This window comes from Ovis canadensis, chromosome 7, assembly GCF_042477335.2.
Source record: "Ovis canadensis isolate MfBH-ARS-UI-01 breed Bighorn chromosome 7, ARS-UI_OviCan_v2, whole genome shotgun sequence".
NCBI classification, from domain to species: Eukaryota; Metazoa; Chordata; class Mammalia; order Artiodactyla; family Bovidae; genus Ovis; species Ovis canadensis.
In genome coordinates, this window is record NC_091251.1 from 70,709,047 (window position 1) to 70,731,048 (window position 22,002).

The 22,002-nt window shown below is 39.4% G+C and overlaps 1 protein-coding gene across 6 annotated transcripts in view; it reads left to right on the top strand.

Moving 5' to 3' along the window:
• ATP8B4 (ATPase phospholipid transporting 8B4 (putative)) overlaps positions 1–22,002 on the top strand; it is a 293,676-nt gene that overhangs the window by 163,515 nt on the left and 108,159 nt on the right. For all 6 annotated transcript variants that reach the window (XM_069596531.1, XM_069596528.1, XM_069596532.1 and 3 more), the window contains 3 exons: positions 11,463–11,621; positions 19,000–19,088; positions 20,243–20,439. In XM_069596531.1, coding sequence (XP_069452632.1) covers positions 11,463–11,621; positions 19,000–19,088; positions 20,243–20,439 — 445 coding nt within the window. The remainder of the gene's footprint in view (positions 1–11,462; positions 11,622–18,999; positions 19,089–20,242; positions 20,440–22,002) is intronic.

The window sequence follows — 22,002 nt, forward strand, 5'->3', positions numbered from 1 at the left end:
CTGCTAAAAAGCAGAAAATTATGTTATAATTGCCAGCTCGTTTTCTTTCATAGATACTGGCCCAGATAGCCTGTGCTGTGATTTAGTTACAAACAACCCTGAAATCATAGTGGCATAAACAGTAGAAGTTTATTTCTTCCTCATGTCACATCTGGTGCAGGTTGGATGGCCTTCTTCATCTTGTAGCTTTGATGCCTAGACTAATGGCCCTTAAGGTGAGCACATCAGAGTAAGGATGAGATGAAAGAGACAAGCTAACTTTTAACTGCTCTTCCTCTTATGTTTCATTGGCCAGCATGAGTCACATGGGCCTGACCTAAATGCAAGGAAGGAAATGAGTATGGAGTTGAGTTGAGTGCTGTCTCTACCACACCCTGTGACCAGAGGTCAATTCCAGGATTCTGTATAAAGGGGCACGCTGGATTAGGTAGATTTCTTACTTGAAACTGCAGGAATGGGGCCAAGAATCTGCCTTCTCAACATGACAACTCATACCCCTCTCAATCCTTCCTGGCCTGCTTGACTTTTTCTTTTTTCTCATAGCACTTATCACCATCTGGCATACTCTACAAAGTGCTTATTTTCTGGTTGTTATTTATTGTCTGTGTCTACCTGCTGCAGTGTGAGCCAAATAGGGATCTCTGCTTTGGTCACTGATAAATGCCAAGTCCCTGGAAGAAAGCATGGTACAGAGTGATTGATCAACAAATCCTTGATTAATGCATGAATAAATGGTCACAGGTGCCAGAGAGTGGGGGACAGGATCAGCCTCAGGCCCTGAAAAGACATGGCAGAGCAAAGGAGGGGCCTAAGGTAAGGGGCTGAGGGTGGAGTATGAAATGATGGGTGAAGAAGAGGCTTCCTGATGGGAACTTGTAAGACAAAGCAAGAGTGCTGGGTCCCCTTCTCTTGGAGGGCAGTGGCTGAGAAAGGGACCATCTGCTGTGGTGGTTTTATAATGACTTTCCTCAGAATCTTTCCTCCAAACAAAACAGAGTTGAACACAGAAGTCCGAAATTTAAGCTAATACAAGTGGTGCTGATGCATACAAGTGGTGCTGCTTGGGCTAAAGCAGAAAATACTTCTTCACCTAAAATAATTCTTTTATCACAGATGGAATAACAGGTCCAGAGAGGTTAAAGGACTTGTCTGTGTGTGTGTGTGTGTGTGTGTATGTGGATGAATATATATACATAGATAAAATCTTTATTAATACTTAATAAAATTTACTTTAAAAGTATATTCATAATTATTACTTAATAGTTGTAGTCTGCATTTGCTTCAAATAGCATAGATAATTCACAAAACCTCTAATATATAATAGTTTTTGCCAATAAAGGCAACACAGACCTCTATTTTCTCTCATTTATACATAAACTGTGATCACTTTTCAGAGAACACTTCTGAGCTAAATATCAGATCTCTGCTAAATTTACTTTTTCTTCTTATTCTTGGGTTGAATTTCAATCTACCATAACATTCAAGGCAATAGGATGTTCTATGGGTTTAGCCATATTAAAATGTGATTTCCTATTTCCAAGAAAACATCTGAAAAATGAATAGAGGAATTAAGGGGAAATAAATTTTATAGATTTTTAAAATAAATTTTTATTTTTTTCGATAGAATATAAAAATTAATCCCCCCTCTTAGCAGACAAATTTAAAGACAAGTGATGCAATATGTGGAAAAGTCTTTGAAAGAGTTGGAATAGTTAACAAATGCCAAATCTTTCCCGCAGTTGCTTTTGCTTTCTTATAGCCTTCAACTTTTCCTTCCTTTCCTTCTTTTTAAGCCTTAGTTTTAATTTCATTCTTTCCCTACCTCTGAGACATACATGTTCACACAACAGTACTTCTACTATATCCACCAATTTCTCTCATGACCCTAGCCATAGTTTTTCTTTCCTCCCTTTTTGCATTATTTCTAACTATTCTCTTTGCATCTTTCTCTTTCAACTCTTTGTTTTTAATAGTTTACTTTCTCCTCTATCTGAATTCTCTTTTTTTCTATTATTTTAAAATCTTTTCTATTGTCATCACTCTATTGAAATTATTAGTTTATTAAGTTTATGGTGGCATGGTGGTAAAGAATCTGCCTCCCAGTGCAAAAGACACAGCAGATGTGGATTCAGTCCCTGGGTCAGAAAGATCCCCTGGATGAGGAAATGGCTACCCACTCTAGTATTTTTGCCTGGAAAATTCCATGGACAGAGGAGCCTGGCGGGCTACAATTCATGGAGTCACAAAGGGTTGGACACAACTGAGCGTGCATGACATATCACATCAAGTTTATCATTCAGTTCAGGCTTTCAGTCGTGTCCGACTCTTTGCGACCCTATGAATCGCAGCACACCAGGTCTCCCTGTCCATCACCAACTCCTGGAGTTCACTCAGACTCACATGCATCAAGTCCGTGATGCCATCCAGCCATCTCATCCTCTGTCATCCCCTTCTCCTCCTGCCCCCAATCCCTCCCAGCATCAGTCTTTTCCAATGAGTCAACTCTTCGCATGAGCTGGCCAAAGTACTGGAGTTTCAGCTTCAGCATCATTCCCTCCAAAGAAATCCCAGGGTTGATCTCCCTCAGAATGGACTGGTTGGATCTCCTTGCAGTCCAAGGGACTCTCAAGAGTATTCTCCAGCACCACAGTTCAAAAGCATCAATTCTTTGGCGCTCAGCTTTCTTCACAGTCCAACTCTCACATCCATACATGACCACAGGAAAAACCATAGCCTTGACTAGACGGACCTTTGTTGGCATAGTAATGTCTCTGCTTTTCAGTATGCTATCTAGGTTGCTCATAACTTTTCTTCCAAGGAGTAAGTCAAGAAAAACAAGACCAGGAGCTGACTGTGGCTCACATCATGAACTCCTTATGGCCAAATTCAGACTGAAATTGAAGAAAACAGGGAAAACCACTAGACCACTCAGGTATGACCTAAGTCAAATCCCTTATGATTATACAGTGGAAATGAGAAATAGATTTAAGGGACTAGATCTGATAGATAGAGTGCCTGATGAACTATGGACTGAGGTTCGTGACATTGTACAGGAGACAGGGATCAAGACCATCGCCATGGAAAAGAAATGCAAAAAAGCAAAATGGCTGTCTGAGGAGGCCTTACAAATAGCTGTGAAAAGAAGAGAAGCAAAAAGCCAAGGAGAAAAGGAAAGATACAAGCATCTGAATGCAGAGTCCCAAAGAATAGCAAGAAGAGATAAGAAAGCCTTCTTCAGCAATCAATGCAAAGAAATAGAGGAAAAGAACAGAATGGGAAAGACTAGAGATCTCTTCAAGAAAATTAGAGATGCCAAGGGAACATTTCATGCAGGCACGGGCTCAATAAAGGACAGAAATGGTATGGACCTAAAACAAGGAGAAGATATTAAGAAGAGGTGGCAAGAATACACAGAAGAACTATACAAAAAAGATCTTCATGACCAAGATAATCATGATGGTGTGATCACTCACCTAGAGCCAGACATCCTGGAATGTGAAGTCAGGGGGCCTTAGAAAGCATCACTACGAACAAAGCTAGTGGAGGTGATGGAATTCCAGTTGAGCTATTTCAAATCCTGAAAGATGATGCTATGAAAGTGCTCACTCAATATGCCAGCAAGTTTGGAAAACTCAGCAGTGGCCATAGGACTGGAAAAGGTCAGTTTTCATTCCAATCCCAAAGAAAGGCAATGCCAAAGAATGCTCAAACTACCGCACAATTACACTCATCTCACATGCTAGTAAAGTAATGCTCAAAATTCTCCAAGCCAGGCTTCAGCAATACGTGAACCGTGAACTTCCAGATGTTCAAGCTGGTTTTAGAAAAGGCAGAGGAACCAGAGATCAAATTGCCAACATCTGCTGGATCATGGAAAAAGCAAGAGAGTTCCAGAAAAACATCTATTTCTGCTTTATTGACTATGCCAAAGCCTTTGACTGTGTGGATCACAATAAACTGTGGAAAATTCTGAAAGAGATGGGAATACTGGAGCACCTAACCTGCCTCTTGAGAAATCTGTATGCAGGTCAGGAAGCAGCAGTTAGAACTGGACATGGAACAACAGGCTGGTTCCAAATAGGGAAAGGAGTATGTCAAGGCTATATATTGTCACCTTGCTTATTTAACTTATATGCAGAGTACATCATGAGAAACACTGGGCTGGAAGAAGTACAAGCTGGAATCAAGATTGCCAGGAGAAATATCAGTAACCTCAGATATGCAGATGACACCACCCTTACAGCAGAAAGTGAAGAGGAACTAAAAATCCTCTTGATGGAAGTGAAAGAGGAGAGTGAAAAAGTTGGCTTAAAACTCAACATTCAGAAAATGAAGATCATGGCATCTGGTCCCATCACTTCATGGGAAATAGATGGGGAAACAGTGGAAATAGGGTCAGACTTTATTTTTCTGGGCTCCAAAATCACTGCAGATGGTGACTGCAGCCCTGAAATTATAAGACGCTTACTCCTTGGAAGAAAAAATTTATCATTAAGCACCTTTAAAGATAAGTTGCAACACAATGTATGTAGAATTACAACATATCTTCACATGTACTATCAAGATTCTTTTGATACTTCTCCTCCATTCTTTTTCTATCCCCTCTTTTAGGTCTCTTCTGTTAACCTTTGTCATAATGGGATATCAATAGATTTCAAGTTTTCTTCTCGGGGGTAAAAGAACTTTCTTTCAGTTGTGCGAATTAAAACCAGATATTGCATCCCTTAGGTTTCCCAGATGGTTAAGTGGTAAAGAATCCACCTGCCAATGCAGGAGATGCAGGAGACATGAGTTTGATCCCTGGGTCAGAAGGATCCCCTGGAGGAGGAAATGGCAACCATTCCAGTATTCTTGCCTGGGAAATCCCATTCTTGCCTGGTGGGTTACAGTCCATAGGGTCACAAAAGAGTTAAAGAGGACTGAACTACTGAGAACACAGCACACATTGTATCATTTAGCTTAAATTAAAAGTATGATGTCAGCATTGTGTACATTTGGAAGTGCCCTGCCTGGCTATGGCGCGGTCTAATAGAGGAGACAGATGTGTGAGGCATGCCCTTTCTGTGTTTGCTGTGTGTATCTTTTGGCTTGTGATATCTGGGCAAATCTGAGTAAGGTCTTGGTTTTGCTTTTAGTTACCATGTATTTTTTTCTCCTGAGATTTGTGTCAGTTCAGTTCAGTCGCTCAGTCATGTCCAACTCTTTGCGACTCCATGAACTGCAGCACGCCAGGCCTCCCTGTCCATCACCAACTCCCGAAGTCCACCCAAACCTATGTCCATTGAATGGGTGATGCCATCCAACCATCTCATCCTCTGTCATCCCCTTCTCCTCTTGCCCTCGCTCTTTCCCAGCATCAGGGTCTTTTCCAATGAGGCAGCTCTTTGCATCAGGTGCCCAAAGTATTGGAGTTTCAGCTTCAACATCAGTCCTTTCAGTGAACACCCAGGAGAACATCTAATGATCTCCTCTAGGATGGACTGGTTGGATCTCCTTGAAGTCCAAGGAACTCTCAAGAGTCTTCTCCAACACCACAGTTCAAAAGCATCAATTCTTTGGTGCTCAGCTTTCTTTATAGTCCAACTCTCACATCCATACATGACCACTGGAAAAACCATAGCCTTAACTAGATGGACCTTTGTTGGCAAAGTAATGTCTCTGATTTTTAATATGCTGTCTAGTTTGGTCATAACTTTCCTTCTAAGGAGTAAGCATCTTTTAATTTCATGGCTGCAGTCACCATTGGCAGTGTTTCTGGAGCCCAGAAAAATAAAGTCAGCGACTGTTTCCACTATTTCTCCATCTATTTGCCATGAAGTGATGGGACCAGACGCCATGATCTTAGATTTCTGAATGTTGAGCTTTAAGCCAACTTTTTCACTCTCCTCTTTCATTTTCATCAAGAGGCTCTTTAGTTCTTCTTCACTTTCTGCCATTTGTGTCATACTACTATCTTTAGCACCAAACTACAGTTTCAGTCCTGTATCAAAATGGCATATCATATCTTCTAAATAACTGAACACCCGAGTTTCCCTATCCTAACCCAAGAAGTCCACATTGGGACCTCCAACCTGGGGACAACAGCAAGCGTCAAAACTGAGGTGGGTAGGGCCTTAGGATGTCTCTTGTAAGTCTCCCTGCCTCCCCACTTTTGTTCTTAAATGCAAGGACAGTAACTTGTTGGTGGCCTCTTAAGGCATGGCCTGAGCTTGCTTGCTTGCTTTTTTTTTTCTTTTATCCATTCACTCAGTCACCTGTTCATTTACTTACTAAATGTATATTTTAACACAAAGCCAAGGGATTTGCTAAGCCCCGAGATACAGTGGTTAACAAGTCAGACGCAGGCCTTGCCTTCATAAGACTTATAGCCCTGGGAGAAGACAGATTTGAACAAGAACTCATCCTCAAAGAAACCTTTAATTAGATAAAAGTTATAAAGTTCCCATGCCTACCCGTGATGTTGACACGTGAACAAGTAGTCACTATGTACCAGGCACCATGCTGAGTAATTGCACATTTTATTTTATTAAATCCTTACAGCCCCAGGAAGAAGAGATTGCTATTACTTCCAATTTATGGGCAAGGAAACTGAGACCCAGATAAATTGAATAAGTTCCCCAAGGTCACATGGTTACTAAGTGGAAGAAGTAGAATATGAACCTAGGACTATTGGCAAAGCCTTACGTGAGAGGCTCTAAATTGCAAACAAAAAGGCAGCATTGGAGAGTCAGGGGAATTAGCATGACCGCTTAGCTCCTGATCAGGGGAAGATTTTAATTTAAGAATACTTTAAACCTGAAAATGCAAAATTAAATTCCGGAGATCAAGTCCATCCAGGACCCAGATGACATCACCATGTTTTTTAAAAAGTAGCAAAGTTCTCAGTGATCTTGAATGTCAGGATCCCTGACAAGAGTTTATAGAAGAGCTGGCCAAACATAGAAACCAATACATGCACAACGGAGTTGGGTTTTGGTAGGTAAATCCATTTATTTGAAAAGTTCTCATATAAATATTTTTATACATTTCAAACATCAGAAAAATTGATATGTAGTCTGTTGAATTGTATAAAAAATGATATATAACTTGGCCTAATATTATAAAAAGTATAAAAATAGAGTGGATCTTGATTTTTCATTTTGAAGTCTTTTAGGAATTGACAAGTTTTTATAAATAACTGGAAATAGTTTCAATTATACATTTGTAAACTGGTCAGTCTTATGCCTTGGGGAAAGCCCCGGATGTAAATTGTCCAAATATGTTTAAGAATCTTTTGCATACTGTTACTGGACTAAGATCTGTTTTTCTGCAACAATGACAAGTTTACATATTTTGTATGACTGTTAATACTGAGTTGTGAAGCAGGGAAAGGTTGACTCTTTATTTAAGGAATCTTTGTGTATTTTTGTGGTCCTTTCTAAAGAAGAGCATGTGTGTAATTAAAACACAGAAAAACAAGCATCTCTTTTTGGTTGAAAAAAATCCAAACACACAAAGTCTTAGTTAGAATCTTGTGACTTTTTAAACTTACCAGGTCAGTTTCTGATTCACCTGGATAGAAGCACAGCTCAGTAGCAGAGCTGATGTGACTGTGTGTGACACAGAAGCCTTGTGAAGAAAATAACTTTCTTCTTTACTGCTGGTGTTGATGTGGCCATTATAGGGATGATGATGGGTAGCTGAGGCTTATGGTTGAAGAGTAATGAGGTTTTAGAAAATGGGAAGGTGACAGTTTTCTAAGAAAAAAATATTTATCACGATCATCAGGGCAACAGTAGAGGGCAGTCTTCTAAACTCTAATAAGCACTTGGCTAGAGCACTCTTGAACAGCAACGATGTCTTAATTCAATAGCTAATTGTCTTCGAGAAGAGTTGCAGTGCAGATAATCAAGAAGCATTGCTAACAGTAATAATATCCATAAAGAAATAAAGTCAAGTACTCTGGGAAAATCTTGAAATATGGGGCACTGAGTTCCATTTTCATGATAAACTATAGATTTCCACTCTACAGTGGAACACTAGTTTGAGAACGTTAGTAGGTTGTTAATTAACTAACAATCCAGCTGACTAAATTTAGAATGCCAAGAGGGTTCAGAGTGAAACCTTGTAGATTTTGCTTGGTACGAGCCTCAGAGTATTTCTGTGTGATTGCAAACTGGATGAACTGCTATCTGCTTTCACATCTGTTTTTTTTTCAGAGAAGCAAACAACTGAGACTGACTAGTTTCATTATATTTATACTTCATAATTGACATGATTTTCTCCCCAGTTTTATTGCTCATTAAAGATGATTTTGTTCTCTGTATGTGTGTTCTGTGAATAACTATGTGAGAAACAATGCTCTTTTTTCTAAACTGTTTTCTCATCCATTGTCAAACTGTTGCCTGCCACTTACTCTATGACTCAGTTAGCTAAGGGAAGCAGGGTCCTACAGTTTTTCTCTAATCCTTATTGTGCTTTGTGGCAGGGATATATTTTTGCTTCCTTCTAATGTGCTTGAAGTTGCCTCCTTTATTTTCAGTGTTCTTAGATCTATTTGTATCCCTTCAGAGTTAGGCCAACTTAAATGGCCCACTGTGGCTAGACCGTTAGGTCTTCCAATCCCCTTTATCATTGTTACCATGGAAATATACCACCACTTCTTTCATTCATATTAGATCTGCTCAGATACCCACATCACCTTCCCATTTCTCTCTTGAAGTCATCTTTCCATCCATCTCTCCAACAAATATTTATTAAGTTCCTATTATATAGGTAATATGATAGGTTATGGGGATACAGAAGTGAATACAGTGCTCCAAGGAACCTGTTTATCCCTTTTGGAAAGAGGAAGAAAAGACATTGGGAAGTTTGTGTTTTGTGCTAACAGGACTAAAAGAGGGAAGCTGAGCACTTCTAAAGAGTAAAAAAAAGTAGCTTGGCTTTGTTCATTCTACTTTATTTTCACTAGGCCCTGTATTTAGTATGTACTTAAACCACTGGGCTCATACTCTTCCAGAATGACTGAATTGGTGCTGGGCCTCCAAAAACTGAGGCATAGCCCCTTGGCCTTACTGTCTGTTCCTGTCTAGAACCACACCCGTGGTGTCAGGCCAGAAATGGATGAGCCCTGGGGCCAGGGAGGAGCCAGCCAGCATGTTCAAGGCTGTATTTGCTTCAATGTCAGTCTTTGCTTGCAACAATAAAAATGATCAAATGAGCCTGTTTTTTATATTCCTGTTGGCAGAGACTGTGTATCTTGTTGTTTTTGCCCAAAGCACATTTTTTTTTTTAGTGGCCAAGTTTGAAGCTGGAGAAATTGAGTCTTGAATCTGGAATAAGCTTTAAAGGTTGCTATGGACCCATTATTTCATGTAGGTTTTGCTGGTGATGCCTAATTCAAGGTTCTGTAAAATTTGGGAATGTTAATTATTGATCAACAAAAAAAAAGATGTTGAATTCTTAGAGTTTAGAAAAAGTCTCCTCTTCCACAATGGAGTTGTCTAAATAACTTGGGCTAGTTGAAATCAGTTTTCACTTACTTTTGAGTATCTGTGATATGCTGTAATAGGAGCAAATGAGGACTTAGCCATTCCTGTTCATATAAAAAGTGACTTTGCGTGGATTATTTAGCCTCATCCAAATCCTTCTGCCAGCACACTCACAGTTAGCAGTAGATGTCTGGGAAGAAGCCAGTGTGTGTCCCAGTTGGGATGTTTTGGCAGCAATATTTCAGTGATTCTGGGGAAAGGTAGATGGATTTGGAAAAGCAGCCTGAGCCCTTAGAGTCTCTTATTCCTTTCACGGTTTTGTTTGTTTTGTTTTTTTTTTCAAGCAACATCTATTATCTTTAGCAATCTGGTTGGTTAGGAGTGATCAGGCCATGTGAAAACTGGTTGCTGTTATGTAGGTTTGTTGCAGCGTTAGTTGCTCAGTCGTGTCCAACTTTGAGACCCTATGGACTATAGCCCATCAGGCTCCTCTGTCCATGGGAGCCTGGCAAAAGTACTGGTGTGGGTAACATTTCTTTCTGCAGGGGATTTTCCCAACCCAGGGATCAAACCCGGCTCTCCTGCATTGCAGGCAGATTCTTTACTGTCTGAGCCACCAGAGAAGCTCCGATCACCTATGTCTATGAGCTTTAAAAGGAAAACATATTATCCTGGGAAGGAAAGGAGTCAGGTAAGAAGTCTCTAAGTTCAGGAGGGTGTTTGATGGGGGTGTAACAGTGCAATATAAAACTTCTGTAGGCCCCCTGGTCTCTCTTCCCTTCAGTCAGTGCTAAAGACATACTTCCCTTTTTTATTTTCCAAATGTTGCTTTCTATCTTGCAAAATACCCTTTTGGTTTTTGATTAAATAAATGTATCTTTATTGTTTTGGGGAAAGAATTTTGTACACACTAACCTTACTCCTGGCTGGCTTGAATCTTCTTTGGATCTATTCTCAGTTATCTTTTTCATTCCTTTCCTCTCTTTTTCTTCCTCTCTCCCTCTGTCTTTCAGATCTTTGTACTCAGAAAGTTAACCCCAACTTTGTGCAATGCAAATGTACTTAAATCTAATAGATATACTTTGTGACAGAGTCTGTGAAAGATTATTTCTGGTTTCTTTTTCCATCAAGAGAACCCTCATCCTAAAAGTGTATTTTCTTATTGAAATAATGGAACAAATTTATTGATTGATTTGGAATGGGCTTGGTATTAAAAAAAAAAAAACATCTTTCGGACAGTTTGGGGCAAGTTATATGGTGCCTCTGAGAGTCCCCAGAACTCTGAATCTAATCAAGGTAAGAAGCATGGAACAGAGAAGGGAATCACATGCATTCTCAGGCACATGGGGCAAACAAGGCCCAGGTTTATTTATAGTATAGAGTACAGTAGGAACCCGAAATTCTGATTATGAGCCTAGAAAGACCCAATTAAGTTTGGTTGTGAAACTAGAAGTATGCCATCTTAACCTGTGTGAAAGTTACATTAAATAATAATAATAAAAAAAGATGAAATAAAAACTTTTAGGATCACCTCTGCTTTATCTTTCCAAAAATCAAACCAAAAGTTGAGAGAAGTGATTGTTTTTTAAAGGAAAAAATATCCCATGGCTCTGGGGGTTTCTGTTCTTCTTTGGACAGTGCATAAAATCATGTTTCACAACATTTGTACCCTGCCACAGGTGATTTTTCCTAGCTTGACTTTGTATGTATGTGTGTGCGTGTGTCAAGAACGGTATGGCAGTCTACTCTAGTATTCTTGCCTGAAGAATTTCATGGACAGAAGGGCCTGGTGGGCTACAATCCATGGGGTTCACAGAGTTGGACACATCTGAGTGACTAACACTTTCACTTTTTCATATATATGACACTGGGCTGTTGAAAAGAGAAGGAAAATGAACTGTATGTGAGAAGTAGGCTGCTAACATGGTATTGCAGGCTTCTAAAGAGAGTTCAAGGTGAGGCATAAAGGTGTTTGTTTCTTATATTTTACAGGGATTGTTGTGTGTGAGGCACCTAACAACAAGTTAGATAAATTCACCGGAGTTCTCTCTTGGAACGGCAGCAAGCACTCCCTCAACAATGAGAAGATAATCCTGAGGGGCTGTGTCCTGAGAAATACCAGCTGGTGTTTTGGAATGGTTATTTTTGCAGGTACAGTGGACTCCCCAGGGTACAGTGGGTAAACTCTTCCTGAGAACTGCATGGGCACAGTCTGCAGCTCTCCAGGTTGGATGAGCATGCAAAGTGCCTTTCTTAGTTGACTACAAAGTGTAGAGCACCAGGGTAAGACACCGCTGCTCTAGAAACAGTGTTCCTGGCCCCACTCTGTAAGGCACCACTGACATCATGATCTTACTCTTGAGAGTGCATGGGCCTTAATTACTCAGATGCTAGATACCTAATGTTTATTTTCTTATTATCTAACCCCATCTCAATCATCCCTATCATTATATGTATTAATCAGCCTGCCCTTAAAGTAGAGGACAAGCATGAAAGAAAGTCCTGGCTCTGTTGTCGACTTTGTAGTTTGCCAATTTCAAGCAATCCTTTTGGAAAAGCCTTGTTAGAGATCCTGCAGTCATTTCTGTGTATACTTCAGAGCTGCTTCTAGTATTTGTCCGCAGGCCAGCAGATTCTGGAAGGACTGTGCAGGCTGGAGGTGAGGGTAGGGCTTGAAGGAGGAAGGGGAGCATCTCTTACTCTTCCTGCTGCTACTTTACCTGTCTCTAATTTATCTCTAAAGGGCCCAAGGTGGCACTTTCTTGCCAAGGAAGCTTGCAGTAGCATCATTTCATAAAGCCTCTCAATTTTTACTCATGGCTTCAATTGCCAGCCTTGACTTTTTAAAATCCTGTTTCTTGTGACACCAAATTAAGATGTGTTTTGGGCTGTGTTTTTGACTATATGTGTAATTAAAATTGGAATGTTTTTCTTAACTTTCTTCAGCAACAACAAAATGTTCATGAAAGACTCAAAAGTGTTCTGAATCTAGAAAAATGCTCTAAATTCCTGCTAAATACTCTCAGCTGTGAGTGTTAGCAAGGCTCTTACTGTCAGGGCATTGCCATTATAAGGACTTGAGAAATCCCTCGAAATGAGGCAGTATATGTCATTTTAACTGGGGATGAATCTGGTTTCATCATGTTTTCATCAGATGCTTTTATTCTTTAGTCAGGGGAATAAACCCCTGATTATATATTTCCTTATTTTGCATCTTGTACTGAGAAAAAGCATGCTAGTCTTATACATTAACCTCTCTTTATCTTCCCACTTCAATTGTCACACTTAAGAGATTTCTTGAAGATCTCTTTTATTATTATTATTTTTAATAATTTTATTTTTTTATTGTTTTCTGGCTGTGCTGGGTGTTCATTGCTGCTTCATTGCCTCATTTTTCTCTAGTTGTGATGAGTGGGGATTACTCTCTAGTTTCTGTGTGTGCAGGCTTATTGTGATGGCTTCTCTTGTTGCACAGCATGGGCTCTAGGGTGTGTGGACTTCAGTAGTTGTGGCTGCTGGGCTCTAGAGTGCGGATTCAGTACTCATGGTGCACGGGCTTAGTTGCTCTGCCACGTGTGGGATCTTCCTGGATCAGGGATAGAACCTGTGTCTCCTTCATGGCAGGCAGATTCTTAACCACTGGACCACCAGGAAAGCCCCTCAGGGTCGTCTGATGGGAAAGGCCGTCTCAGTTTGTTCCCTGTCATTAGAGAAGTGGAAGTGCATCATCCTAGGAGTGGACTGTAACCCAAAGTCTTGTTTGCATTTGTGTGATCTTGTTTGGAATGACTCATTCAGAACAGTGGTTCAGCTATAGCATGTTATGTTAGGACAGCTGCTGTGAGCCACTCAGGGGTCAGGTTTTCCTTCATCATGTTGGCTTTGTGTGGAAATGCTCCTACATAGAAGAAAGTGGAGTGGTAAGGTGAACAGGTCCCCCTCCAAAACAGTATAACAGAAAGTTCACAGAATTTGGATTGGACAGATCTGGGTTCGGATTTGTTTGCCAGCTGAAGGATGTTAAACCGTGGTTTCTTAAAAGTCCTAAGCTTTAGTTTTATCTGCTGTAATGTGGGAATAAGTATATTAGAGAGGCACTATAAAGGCTCAGAAAGGCAGTGCATATGGAAGAGAATGCCTCACAATTGCTATTCTCCTTCCTTGCCTGCTTCTCCCTTCTTTTGGCATCTATTAAGAGCACACTATCTGCTCCATAGGCTGAGAGTTGGGATAATGTACTGCTCTTGGATCTTGGCAAGGAGAAATGGGGAATCACCCTCTTTTGTGATGTGACCTTAATGTTCACTGGCAGAGCATTTATTTATTATATATATTTATAAAGCAGAGCATGCTTATATTAAGTTTCATCTAGGCAAAAATATTAATAGAAAGCTTAATTAGAATAATTGCAGGCAGAGGGATGGTTGATTTCGTCAGTGCTAGAGTTGAACAAAGGAGTGTCTCAGCACCCGAAGTCTTGAGACATCTAATTTCGGGAACTAGGTCCATGTGAACACCGAGATCTTATGAAAATAATCTCAAACAAGTTAACTATTCTTTCTATATTAGTACTCTAGTTATACCTGCTCTTAAGGATTGTGTAAGAAGTGTAGTTGACATAAACATGGTTTACTTTATAAATGTATAATTTATGAAGATTTTCTAATATACATTAACAGCTAGGCCATGCCTCCCTGGAATGGCTTTTCTTTTAACTCACGACAGGAGAAAGTCCTGTTTCTAAGGGTAGAAGTCTTATCCATGTAAGGGGTCCATAGGAGTCAGCACCGTCTTGGCGCATAGTAGGTTTTTGTGCTGGCTGTATTCCACTTGCCCCTGCAGATCTACTGTCACCATTTCACACTCTTCTCTCTACCCTGGGAGGCTGACCTGTATGGTTTACAGTAATAGGTTTCCTTGAACTTTGGTCCTGTCTTTGGGGATCTCTGGGAAGAAATCAAAGGAAGAAGACTGAGGTCATGGTATTTACTTCCCCAGCTGCCTCCCTTAAAGCTGGCTGGGTCCCCCAACATAAAGCCACCCTTCCTTTAGAAGCTGCAAACTTTACACAGCTCTCTCCTTTAGGGTATAATAACCACCCCTCCCCTCATGTCTCCCTTCTAGGGTAGATGAAGAACCATCTTGATTGCTATGAAGTGCTTGGCTACTGTGTTAACATTTTACTTCTCCTGTACCTCCATACACCCACCAGTACTTTTGTAGAGTCTCTCTCTTTATAAATACACCTTCCTCTAATAATCCTTGTTCAGTGTGTCATCTCTTTCCTGTTTGAACTCTGGATGAGTCATAGTCTTACACATTGATTGAATGAGTCAGTGAGTTAATGAATTAATGGACTATTTCATATGACTTTAAAAATAGTGGTTAAGAGCAAAAGCTTTAGAGTTAGATGTATCTGGGTTCTAATTTTGGCTCTGATGCTTACAGACCAAAAAAAAAAAAAAAAAACCTCAGGCAAGTTATGTGAATTCTTTAATCCTCAGTTTCATTGTTCGTGACCTAAGGATAATAATATCTAATTTATTGGCTTGTTTTACACATTAGTGAGCCAATATTATGTGAAAAGCACATATAGATATTTCCTAAAACATTGTAGGTACTTAATAAACAAATTCATTCATTAAATAGTTACTTACAGGATACCTGCTATGTGGCATGCACTGTGCTACTTACTTTTTTGCAAGAATGTGACCAAGAAAAGTGCAGTCCCTTCACTCATGTGATTTGAGTCTGGTAGGAAAGAAAGACATTACTCTTAAATAATTATAGTAATGAGTGTATAATATCAAACTGAGAAAAGTACTCTGAAGAAAAAGAACATGAACTCACAAGAGTATATGGTGGAGGAATCTGAGGGGAAAGAACAAGCTAGCTAAAAGGCATACCACAGGCAAAGGCCCTATGGTGGGAATGAGGCTGGGGAGGTTAAAAAAAAAAAGGCAAAACTTAAGGCCAGTGTGGAACTTGGAAAACTTGGAGAATAGAGGTGAACATGTGCCTAGAGACAGGGATAGAGGTTGGACCATCCAGGACCCTTATGGTCTGTATCCAGAATTTTGGTCTTTATCCTAAGAGCATTGAGGAGCCATTGTCAGTTTTTCACGCAGATGATATGTGTATGTGTTAAACTGGAAAGTTTTGCTTTTGCCTGTAATATTTTTAAAGTTGGTCAATAGGATCCAGGAAAAAGTGTATACATAGGATGGTAGTAGATGCAGGAGACAAAGTTGCTAGGCTTTTCCTACATGAAGTCCAGTTGAGAGATGATGATACTTTACATTAGAGTGGGAGTCATGGGATAGATTAGATTCTGAGGTTTCTCCCACCTTTCACAACTGAATGGATAGTGGTGCCATTCATTGAGATAAGGAACCCTGGAGAAAGAGCTCAAGCTAGGCTGGACCAGGGCCACTTGAGGGGCCTTAGAAAGATCCAGGGGAAGATATCATATAGGCAATGAAATATATAAGTTTAGAGCTCAGAGGAGCGATCTGAACTGAAGATACACATTTGGTCTACAGATGTTAACTAGAGCTATGATCTTAGATTTCTCAGGGAAGGTGGGTTGAAAAGGAAGAGAAGATGGTCTGTACTTAATTCTTAAGAAGTCTCACTGTTTAATGGTTGAGAAGAAAGGAGTGAGCATAATGGAAGACAAAGAAGAAGCTATCAAAGAGGTAGGAGGAATAGCAGAACATTCTAAAACAGAAGCTAAGGGAAGAGTGTGTTTCAAAAGGATGAAATAGTCAACAGTGTCGAAGTCTGCTGAGAGGTCAAAGAAGGCATGGAAGATAGAGATGACAATGCCAGATCTGTTTTGGTAGAGTGATTGGCTCAGAAACTAGCTTGAGAAATGAGTTGGAGACAAAGAATCAGAGGCTGAAGGGTATAGAAAATTCTTTCAAAATCTTGACTATGAGGGGAAGAAGAGATGTGTATCTTAACATCTGTGGCTATATTTAAATAAGTACTTAAGAACTCATTAAACAGATTCTTTGCTAGTCTGTGTGTATGTATGCCTAAGAAATGTAAATTTTTAGCACAAAACTGGTCTGTCAATATTTCAGCTTTTAGCAATCACAAACTTTATTTGCCCTTTATGATCTTTGCTAAAAGAAATGCTTCCCACCCTCAATGTCCAGATGACTTTAATAAACGATTCTGGGAAAAACTGGGTGGTCTTCTTTGCCCAGTATTGGCTGGGAAAAGGACACTGGGGTACAATTTCTAACTCAAGACTGAATTGTTATGAGACCCCAGTCTTTACTCCAATTTGTCTTTTAAGTAAAGGAGTCTTTTAAGAATGTTCCCATTGTTTCTTGGCTTCTAGAATGATGTATAATCCATGTGTACCCCCTTTCTCTCCTTCCCCCTCTCCTCCTCTATTAAGTGGGTACATGGATTAGTGGCAATTGTGGGAAGATGGTATAGAGAGGGAAGACTAGGGAAATCAGATATAATTAAAATGTGATCACTTCTATTGAGCATCTTTGTTTATAAGAAATTTACTTAGCAATATAATCTAATATTCTTTGTTAGTCATCTAATAATCTACCTCTAAAGCAGCTAATAATATTCTTAGAATTTCTTGAACAAGGCAGTTAGTAAATATTTAACATGAGATTTAAAAGGATTACTTGAAATAAATCTCAACACCATATTTAAGACAATTCTTGCCCTTACAAAAATGCATATCATATAAACAGTGTGCAATATACCCAATAAAGGTTTAAATTACTTGCTGTTGTATTGTTTGGAGTTTCTCCATTAAAGCCACCAAAAATCTTTTTTTGGAAACACATCCAGCATTTGATTTTTTTAACTTTCCATTTTGGGCTTCAGTGTTCTGAATTGTGTTTATTACGACATTCTTTTAAACACTTCCAAATCATTCCTCTATGTGATTGACTTTAATTGCTTCAAACTATAAGCACATCCATACATAGATTTTTGGAAGATAGCATTTCTTAAACCTTTTAGCTACAAATTATGTGTGGATTTATCCCATTCTAAGGAGATAAATTCTCTTGCAGTTTCCAGGATTGTTAAAAACATCAGTTGAGAATCAGTTGTTTCATCATCAGTTCAATTGCTCAGTCATGTCTGACCCTTTGCGACCCCCTGAACTGCAGCACTCCAGGCCTCCCTGTCCATCACCAACTCCCAGAGTTCAGCCAAACTCATGTGCATTGAGTTGGTGATGCCATCCAACTATCTCATCCTCTGTTGTCCCCTTCTCCTCCTGCCCTCAATCTTTCCCAGCATCAAGGTCTTTTCAAATGCGGCAGCTCTTCGCATGAGGTGGCCAAACTATTGGAGTTTCAGCTTCAACATTAGTCCTTCCAATGAACACTCACGACTGATCTCCTTTAGGATGGACTGGTTGGATCTCCTTACAGTTCAAGGGACTCTCAAGAGTCTTCCCCAATACCGCAGTTCAAAAGCATCAATTCTTCTGTGCTCAGCTTGCTTTATAGTCCAACTGTCACATCCATACATGGCTACTGGGAAAACCATAGATTTGACTAGACGGACCTTTGTTGGCAAAGTAATGTCCCTGCTTTTTAATATGCTGTCTAGGTTGGTCATAACTTTTCTTCCAAGGAGTAAGCGTCTTTTAATTTCATGGCTGCAGTCACCATCGGCAGTGATTTTGGAGCCCCCCAAAATAAAGTCTGACCCTGTTTCCACTGTTTCCCCATCTATTTCCCATGAAGTGATGGGACTGGATGCCATGATCTTAGTTTTCTGAATGTTGAGCTTTAAGCCAACTTTTTCACTCTCATCAAGAAGCTCTTTAGTTCCTCTTTGCTTTCTGCCATAAGGGTGGTGTCATATGCATATCTGAGGTTGTTGCTATTTCTCCCGGCACTCTTGATTCCAGCTTGTGCTTCTTCCAGCCCAGTGTTTCTCATGATGTACTCTGCACATAAGTTAAATAAGCAAGGTGACAACATACAGCCTTGATGTACTCCTTTCCCAATTTGGAACCAGTCTGTTGTTCCATGTCCAGTTCTAACTGTTGCTTCCTGACCTGCATATAGGTTTCTCAAGAGGCAGGTCAGGTGGTCTGGTATTCCCATCTCTTTCAGAATTTTCCACAGTTTGTTGTGATCCACACAGTCAAAGGCTTTGTTTTTCTGGAATTCTCTTGCTTTTTCCATGATCCACTGGATGTTGGCAATTTCATCTCTGGTTCCTCTGCCTTTTCTAAGACCAGCTTGAACATCAGGGAGTTCATGGTTCACATATTGCTGAAGCCTGGCTTGGAGAATTTTGAGCATTGCTTTACTAGCATGTGAGATGAGTGCAATTGTGCGGCATCATCATAAACATAAATAAACATAAATAATCCTACTCTTATAAAACAAATTATTTTGGAAAAACATTATTTTCCTTTCAGGAACATTTGATATTCTTAGGAATTAATAATAATAATAATAATAATAATAATAATATATAATCTAATCATTTCAAAGTTATTTTTCTTTCCTTTTTTCTTTTGCAGGTCCTGACACTAAACTAATGCAGAACAGTGGTAAGACAAAGTTTAAGAGGACAAGCATTGATAGACTGATGAATACTCTAGTCCTATGGGTAAGTTATTATAACAAAATTAGGCAGTATCACAATCATTATCTTAATATGTTTCTTACATTCTGATGAGATTTCTTTCAGAAATCGTCATTCTTTTTGTGGAATTTGTATTTGGAGATTTTCCATTTGGGGCCTCATTACCTCCAAAATGTCTGCTTCGCTAATACTGATAGAGTATTTGCAAATCTGGAATTGGCTAACAATTTCAAGGTTGCTTTCTACTTTTTTTTGAATCTCAAAGGCAACCTGAAAATTTTTAGTGTATGTCATGCAGTATTCTAACTAACCCTTATCTTTCTTGTTGACTTCAAGGAAACATTGTGCAGCTAGACTTGTAGCCAAGAGACCTGACTAGTCTGAGACAGTCTTTTATTACTGATGTTTTCTTCCTTTTGCTTTTGTGCCTTGGGTTACCATATAATTTATCATTTACCAGGATGCTTTTGAAGGTGAAAGAAGGGAATACTGTTAATATTACAGCTGACAGTAGATGTAAACTGGAACTGACTAGAGCAAGTCAGGACATATGATCTTGTACTTCTGTGTGTGTGTGTGCGTGTGTGTGTGCGTGCACACCTGCGCGTTGTCATGTCCAACTCTTTGCGAGCCCATGGACTGTAGCCCTCCAGGCTCCTCTGTACATGGAATTTTCCAGACAAGAATACTGGAGTGGGTTGCCATTTCCTACTGTAGTGGATCTTCCTGACCCAGGTAGGGAACCCATGTCTCTTGTGTCTCCTGCACTGGCAGCAGACTCTTTAGCACTGCACCAAAGATTAGCCCTTAATCTTTGGGCTTCCAAACATATGCATACTTCACAAATAGAGGATGTGAAGTTATTAGCTTTGTGGCCATAAACAAGTTATATAACCTGTTTGTTTTTTGTTTTGTTTTTGGCCTGGAAAGTGTGAATGTTTTTTCCTATCTCAGAAAGTCAATGGGAGAATTAAGTGAGAAAATGTATATGTAAAATATTTAGCCAAGTTCCCAGTGTAAGCATATTACATTTTACTCATATGATTAATGATAATTAGATGAGCTTTGTATAACTTGATTTTCAAATAACAATTGGAATTAGAAGTGTAAATACATTGTGTTGATATGACCAGTTGGGATTCAAGTTAACCTTAACTAGACTTATATATTCATTTCAGATTTTTGGGTTTCTGATATGCTTGGGAACTATTCTTGCGATTGGAAATTCAATCTGGGAGAATCAAGTTGGGGACCAATTCAGAACCTTCCTCTTTTCAAATGAACGAGAGAAGAACTCTGTGTTCTCGGGATTCTTAACATTCTGGTCATATATTATTATCCTTAATACAGTGGTACCCATTTCATTATATGTGAGGTAAGATGAGAGTTTGTTCTTTGAAACCATTTTGTCAAAAGCCTGTGTTCTATGTAATCATTTTTGTTTGTCTTAAAATTAAAGCAGTGAGAGAGAAGTCTCTAACTGCTCATGATCTGCTGCATCTGTTACAAATGCGGCAACTAAGCTGTTTAATCTGCTTAAGTTGTACATTTTCAAATTAACAATAGATGCATTTTATTTTCTTCTTGATTTGATTTGGTTTCTTAGTAATGTTTTTCTCTGGAATACACAGGCTACTGTGTAGTCTTGTGCAACCTAATGTTAGAATTGAGTTGATGTTGGGAAAGAAACAGAAAAATATTTGGGGGGATCTATTGAGATGATGCCTTCTTGGCATCGAGATGCCAGGATTTAGACCCTGTGCTACCACTTTCTAGTTCCATAACCTTGAGCAAGTTACTTTACTTCCTGGTACCTCAGTGTCCTCGTTTTATACATGGAGAAAGTAATAGTTCTACTTTAAAAGGTAGTATAGAGAGTAAGCAAAACTGTAATGCTCTTAGACAAATCCTGACACATTATAAGAGCTCAGTGAATATTAATTCTTTCTATTTTTATTAGTAACTATCAGTGAATACATGAAGGGGTAGAAATATAGTCATTGGTGCTTATTCATTGTTAAAAAAGAAGTTTGGCTTATTACTCCCTCTGCAACTTGATTTGTCATTTCTAGATTTGGTCCTGTAAACTAGGGCTAAAATGGTCTGCCTGTCTATCTATACATAAGCACTCTGTGAGTGTGTGTGTTTATGTATGTGTTTGATAAAAGTTAGAAGTTGGCCCTAGAATCTGTACCTGAGACAATTTTGATCCTAATCCTGCCAAGACTGAGGCAGACAATCCCAAAGACACTGGAGCCAAGATGAGACTTGGTTGTTTGACGTTCCTCATCACCAGTATTTTAACAATACACAAAATCACCAGCTCTAAATCCCTACTAATTTTTATGAGCTTCTTTTTCTCTCTTTCCAAAATCCTCACTCGGATGAAGCTAGGGAAGTTTAATGCACAAAATCCACCCTTATTTGGATAGCAGTCAGGAAACTGAAATGTCAAGTTGTGGGAAATTGACTTGAAATAGTGGCATGTGGCCACAACACCACAAATTACTTTGGGCCTTCTGGAACTGTGGTCAGAGTGGGCTCTATTTAAAATGTATCCTACTGGCTTGTCTTTGATTCTGAGGACCTCTCATGCTTGTATCCAATTTTAAAGTCTGTAGTAAATCTTGCTCTTTGCCAAAGGAGCTATGGTCAGCTTTTATAGCTTTCCTTTTATGTGGAAATGAACAATAGTTGCTCAGAGTGACTTACCATCTGCACATGAGCAGTTTCATGTGTCCTCACAAAGGAAGTATATTCTGTATATACTCTTTCTTTGAAGTGTATTGGCATTTTTCATTTTATGATTTCTAATATTTTTTGAAGACCAAGATTCCCAGGTCCTTTTTCCTTCTAATGTGTTCCCTGCAGTGGCAGAAAGAAAACCTGTTTGGAATAGTCCAAGTTCACATTCTGACATTATCATTGCCACTAATAT